At 40.4% G+C, this 6,533-nt stretch overlaps 1 protein-coding gene across 2 annotated transcripts; it reads right to left on the bottom strand.

Moving 5' to 3' along the window:
• Nucleotides 1-627: 627 nt before the first annotated feature.
• katnbl1 (katanin p80 subunit B-like 1) lies at nt 628-5,789 on the bottom strand. Of its 2 annotated transcripts, XM_070987379.1 has the most exons (10): nt 5,665-5,789; nt 4,933-5,071; nt 4,749-4,786; nt 4,254-4,536; nt 4,005-4,120; nt 3,862-3,912; nt 3,064-3,153; nt 2,671-2,775; nt 1,850-1,943; nt 628-1,255 (listed from the first exon to the last, which is right to left on the bottom strand). In XM_070987379.1, the coding sequence occupies exons 2-10, from the start codon at nt 4,939-4,941 to the stop codon at nt 1,223-1,225; spliced, it is 819 nt and encodes a 272-aa protein (XP_070843480.1). In that variant the 5' UTR covers nt 4,942-5,071; nt 5,665-5,789; the 3' UTR covers nt 628-1,222. The 2 variants fall into 2 exon arrangements, with proteins under 2 accessions (XP_070843480.1, XP_070843479.1); XM_070987378.1 differs by lacking the exons at nt 4,749-4,786; nt 4,933-5,071; nt 5,665-5,789 and having other exon boundaries at nt 4,254-4,709.
• Nucleotides 5,790-6,533: the final 744 nt, after the last annotated feature.

Here is a 6,533-nt window from a genome sequence, read left to right as displayed (position 1 = left end):
GTACCGTCCGAGGAAATTAACATTTTAAACACAATTCAAAGATGCTAGCTCGAACTATATTTTGAAAATTAAGATCACAAAAGTAGTTTATTGCAAATTTAATTTTAACTGGATTTTTTAAAATTAAAAAATAAATGCAGTTTTCATCATAATCAATATCTGCTCTTCCTTCAAGACTTTTCATACTGGATAAACTTTATAATATACTCATAACTGTTACAATAAATATCGTTTAGTTTCCATTGTTTTGCTGTATTTTGTCTCCATCATTCTTGTCCCATTCAGTGGTTGTACCTTCCATCTACACCGCTTTAACTCTTTTGCTCAGATGAACAGAAATGGAAACTTATTTAGATTTTTTAAAAGTGCACCAACAACAAACAAGAGAAGATGACAAACTTGTTTGACCGCTCTGGATGACTTAATAAACAAGATTAGGAGGGACTCGCAATTATGTATGTTTACTCAAATACTTTGTTATGCCAAAATTTCCTAATATCCGAATGTCTGAACACTTGTGTCGGAGCCGCCCCGACACGCTGAAGCTCATTTTTCCTGCGATGTCACGGCTTGTTCTAACCGTACCTTATCTGCATTCACAAACAATAAAAAGAACATAAAAGATGGTGAGTTTTCTCAAATTTATTTAAAAAGAAGATTAAAAGAATCACTTATTTTTACATTATACAGTCAAATGTCATAATGAAGAGGCGAAAAAACAAAAACAAAACAGGAGGAGCTCCAATAATTTAAGACTGTTGCAGATTCAAGTTCCTGATTCCGGTGGATCCAGGCGCAGAACGTCAAAACAGCGGAGCATTCGTTACAATCCACAAGTGCATTTGCATTGAATGGAGACGAGCGGCGTAGTGAGAGACAAAGAGCTTGGCACTTCATAGAGCGACGTTACACCCAGTCTCATGGAGGTCCACTAAATATACCATTTCACAAGACGGTCCACTTCAATGTGAAGCAGTCATTTGCTGTGTGTGTGTTTTTTTCCTTTTGCAGGGAGCCTCTCTCAGCCCTCCTCAAGAGTCTCCAGCTCGAACCGAGGGAGTTGTCTGAATTGTCAAGTTCAGTCCCAGTAGGAGGTCTGAGCTGAAGTGGCAGAGTGAGTCAGTCCGTTCCTCTGGCTTTATCACTTCATCATTGTCAGCTCCAAACACAGCCATGATCCGGCAGTAGTGGTCACATCCTCAGAGTGCTACATTGACGGCCGTCAGGGCAGCTGCGATAGATGAGCCTCGATGGCCTGCGACATGAAGCGGAGATTACATGAGTTGTTGTCAGTGAAACCCTCTGCATACATTAAAATAATATTTGTTTTCCATATTATCAACACAGTCCCATGACACACATTACAACACACTGCACTACTATAAAATACTGACTGTAAAACGGGGATGCTAGGAAATGATTTCCTTTCAGAACATGTCATGGAATGACTCTTGAATGGTTGATGCTTTGGAACCACTGAACAGGATGTGAAGATGGAAACAAATGAACCACAACCCAAATATAGACTCTCAACTCATATTACAAAAGCTTACGGTGGACCTGAGTTGTTTTTAGGATGGGAGTGGCTGGCTACTAACCCTAACCCATCCAAAATCAACAGAGGGTGGAAAAACAGAAGGAGCACCTGTGTGTATGTCTGTGACACAGTGATCGCTTCAAAACATTTACACCTTTAATTTCATGACACCTTCAAACAAGCAACCAGACAAAACTTGATCTGAATAATCCATATTTTTCTGCAGCTTTTCCAATCCTGACAAATTGCTTACAGCTACTGCATCATGAAAAAAACCCTGATAAGTTGTATAATTATGGTAACTTGTCTGACCTTTGCCAGTTCTCCCGTAGATCCTGGAACCAAACATAACCGGGCTCCTTCCTTCCACAAGTCCTTCAGCCGCTGCTTCATGACTTCAATATTCCTGCAATCAACACACAAACATTATTATTTCAACATGTGGTGAGTGCACACAGGAGAAACATCTTCTCTCCACAGAGACGCATGGAGAGCTTTTCACACAATTTTGTGAAAACTTTGAGAAACTCCAAAAAGAAATAGTTGATGGCGGACTCAGCAGCACTGGACAATCAGTTCTAACTAGAAAAACCAGTGAGACAAATGGTTTAGTTAATGAGTATCTGCTACTGTATGAGTCAGTGTTTGAGACCTTTTTTTTTTTTTTACATCCACAGCAGGTCTGGAATTAAGTCATTTTTAGGGCAAGGCCACTTTGGACTTTGGTAAACAGAAATTTATTGGGGCGCGTAAATCATGAAGGACAAAACCAAAGGTGCAATAACAATAAATGACAACTGAACGTGAATGAAGACAGAATAGTTTCCAACCGCCGTTTATTAAAACTGTGACCTGAATGTTTGACTTTTCCATAAAATGCTGTCTGATTGATTTTCTAAAATGTGAACAGCTCAATACATTTATCGTTTATATATTTTAATGATAAACTTAAGCCTATGAATGGGATAAGAGTGATCAAAATTAATATGGACAAGTTTCAGCACTCATGCAGCTGCTAGCATTTGAGTTCATAAGAACAGTAAAACAAATGACTATTAAATCAAAGTGTAGCATCAGAGAAAATAATATGCATCCACTGAATGTTAGGTTTTCTGTCAGCATGCACTGCCCACCTGTCTTCTTTCTGACCGTCCTGCAGTCTTTTCTCACTCTTAGAGAGTTCTGGCCACCACTTCCTGATGACGGATTGAACCCAGTGTAAACCCACCTTCAAGTGTCTGTTGAGGAAAAAAAAGTTAAGTTAAAGCAGACAACTTTGTCAAATCATGCTGTCAAAGATGGAAATTCTCCGTCAGCCTGGTCATAAGACACAAATGGGAAGGCATGTCATCACTAATCAAAGAGGCTTCATCGGTTCATTAGTTACTCATCAGGTCGTCTGAAGCATCTTGGATGAGAATCATTTTCAAGACCAAAACAGCAAATCCAAACACCTACAATTCAGCTCTTCTAGATATAATGTCAAAGAGAGATAAACACCTCTCCTCTTCCTCAGTGACACTTACTCTTCATATTTGCTGGCGAGAATGACTTTCACTTGGGGCACGAGGTCAACGCAGCAGCCAAGTGACAAACACGGTGCTTCAGTTTGAAGGCTGAAACAAACAAACAAACAAACAAACACACAAAGTGAGCTGATTTCATGTGGTCAGGCAAAGAAAGGACAAGAAGTGGCCTCAAAAGATCTTTTTGACTTCAGCCTCACGCTTGTCACTGGATGACAACCACGATTAAAAAAACTGCACCAATATTTAACATCAACGCGAGCTCTCAGAGAGCTCCTGGATTAAGTATGAATCCTGATCATAACCTGGCGAATGTGCGCGGATCATTGATTCTTCTTCTTCCCATTCTGCCAGTTTGACAGTTCTACTTTTTCTTGGAGCGATTACGTTTCAGCAGATAACAGATTTCATATGTAAACATTCAAAACTAAATTATGCATCTGTAAAAATCTGTAAAGTGGACATGAAAAGACAAGAAAGTCAGTTTAGGACTTTGGGATTTTCTTCTTCATGAATATAAGTTTTGCAGCCTCATGCTCCATTCGGGACGTTGTGCTGGTTAAGTGTATTTCATGTGATCTAGAGGTTAATGCCACGAAGCAGAATTTAGATTATGACACCAACAGCTAAAACAATAGTCAATTTTCAACAGCTGGTCAAACCAAACTATCGCCTTGGGCTCTGACAAATAATGCTGCACATTTTTCAACACTTTATGGCATTTTACAGCCTCTCAGATTCACTAAAAGGAAAACAGACGGCTTCATTAAAAATACAGAACACCCAGTTGAGACTCACTTGTTTGTTAAGACAGGTAAGCAGTCAAGCAGCACTCCTGTGTCTTGAATTCTGAGAGAGCAAAAAACGATGAAAGATGAAGTATCTCATGTAACTGAGGAACGAAAAACTATCAAAACGTAGTATTAGATGTCACCTTTTACCTGATTAGATAGGCCACTAATTCACTGGCGTTTCTTCGCCATAGTGTCTGGGCTACTTTAAGTCGTAGATTCCTTCCAAAAAGGACCTGAGTCATCGCTTCATGGTCCTTTGATAGCTGTGTGAACAGACAAACAATGCACAAAGGGAATTCAGTCAGCGCCACTGTTGTAATTTGATCAGTCCCAAGAAAGTGTTACAGTAAAGTAGTTTTTACCATAACAGGGCAATAGTTAAACTGTGACTTTCACCTCAGTAAAGTCGCTGTACTTGGAGCTGGCCCCTGCCATCTTGGAGGCCTCTGCAGAGTTCACAGGGAGCCCGCAGTTGTCATTGCAGTGCATGCCCCGCACATCATCAGAGCACGTCAGCTCATTTTCTTTGTTGGCCATGCCGCGGTCACGGACACGGCCTACATCTGATGTTTTGCGGTGCAGCTTTGAGCCCACCTCCACCACTGGACAACCCTTCCTCTTGAAAGATGACGGTCGCTTCGCTTTGCCCGGGCTGTGCACTCCGTAGTGTACTTGAAATCTGTCGAGAGGAAAGTTAACATGAGCCAACCGCAAATCGACACGGACCTTAGTTTGTAAAACCATAAAATTCAAAGCCACAGGCATGGTGATGGTGATGGTGATGGAAAAGTGCCTTAATGATCCTGTGACTGACAGGGATGATCTGTGGGAAGTGGATAGCGAGTGAGTGATCATAAATAGATGAATCCCGCAGATGTGGATCAGACTCACCTTTCTTTATCTAATTCTTCCTTATTTCTAATATCCACCTAAAACAAAAGGATAAGGGATGAGGCCACTACTACAGTCTCTACTACAATACCACCGAACTGTACTTCACAGTCACCAGGATTTGAGAGACAACTGGACGATTATTTGCACAATAAGCCATGTTATTTGCTTTCATGTCACATACCTGCTTCATGTTCTTTTCAGCAGAAAGGTGCAGGCGGGATCGCTGAATGCCATTGGATTTATTCCCGTTGACGTAAAAGACTCCCTGTTGCCAGACATGCCAACCAGCTCATGCTAACCAGCTGCCACAATAAGGGAAACTGTTGGGACAATTGTGGAACAATCACTGGTGAATCTACCTCAGTTTCAGGAGTCAAAGTCACTTTTCGTGGCCTAACAAATTACAGGTTAGCTTGCCATATAGAGCATGTGGTCTAAGATGCAGCAGTGTCAGTAAAAAAAAGACTAAAAGCAAACATTCAAATCAGATAAACACAACAAAAGTGCTGCATTTGAGTTGCAAAGGCGTTGGCTACCGCGATACAAACATTACCATTAGCTAGGTGAGCTTCAACAAGTACAACTGTCACTACATGGGGATTAAAGTTAAGGTAGCGTGCTTTCTGTCTCGCCACAAATAAGACAGTCGATGTTTGGAGGAAAGCAACGCTGCATTTCGTTCCGTCCCTTAGCTAAAAGTTAGCTCATGTTCTTAGCTAGCGTACAGCCGCCGTTAGCTTTAACTGTTAGCCTTTAGCTCAACTATCAAGGATACACGGAGACGTTGAAAGTAACTGTCTGGGCCGCTATAGCGAGCAAGCTAGCTAGCTTTCCAACTCAGGGAACATATGGCTTCATAAATGGTAGTTCAGAGATTATTGACATCATTTAAACAACAAAATTAAACACCAACCGATTCATTTTGTCACGGGTCATGAGGTCTTCTCAGGTGTGTAAATCCAAAAGGTGAAAAACTGGTTAAACTTATGAGCAACTCTTCCCTGGGCAGGCTTGCTAGCACAGGTCTGCCATTCAAATGAATACACCGCCGGTGAGAGGGGATTGTGGGATTGATTTTGGCGAAAAAAAATATGGAGTTTTAGCGACGACTGGTGGACATTACGAAACGAGTTTAAATCCCTGTGCGCCATGGCGCCACCCAGTGCCGTGCAGAAAGACGGCTTCGTCGACCTCAAGAAGAAGAAGAAGAAGAAGAAGAAGAAGAAGAAGAAGAAGAACTTGATCAGACATGGGTGACAGAAGTACTCAGATCTTTTACTCAATTCTACCAAAAGACATTCAAAAGTTTACTCAAATAAAAGTACAAACGACTTAGCACCAAAATATATTTAAAGTACCAAAAGTAAAAGCATTTACTTCACAGAGTAGCCCATTTCATAATAATTTATATCATACTTTTGAATAATCATTGATGCATTCATGTGTACGGCACTTCCATGTGGCAGATATTAATTGTGGGGCTGCATATTTTGGATTTATATACTGCTGTAAGTAATGTAAAGTAATGTACACATGAATATATATTATATTCATTATGATGAAATATGGTGGGTAAATGGGGGCTGTATATTTTGCATTTATTTGCTGAAGGGTAGCTTGTGAATTTTCCCCCAGGGGATCAAAAAAGTCTTATCTTTACCAGTGATAATATGTTGTCATTTATTTGTTGACTAGATTTGCATTATTAATCTGAATCTTCAAAGTAACTAATCACTAAAGTTAGCAGATAAATGTCGTGGAGTAAAAAGTACAATATTTGCC

The sequence above is a fragment of the Chaetodon trifascialis genome, chromosome 19 (genome assembly GCF_039877785.1).
Source record: "Chaetodon trifascialis isolate fChaTrf1 chromosome 19, fChaTrf1.hap1, whole genome shotgun sequence".
NCBI classification, from domain to species: domain Eukaryota; kingdom Metazoa; phylum Chordata; class Actinopteri; order Chaetodontiformes; family Chaetodontidae; genus Chaetodon; species Chaetodon trifascialis.
The sequence above is the reverse complement of the archived record's forward strand: the minus strand, read 5'-3'. Positions and strand labels throughout refer to the sequence as shown.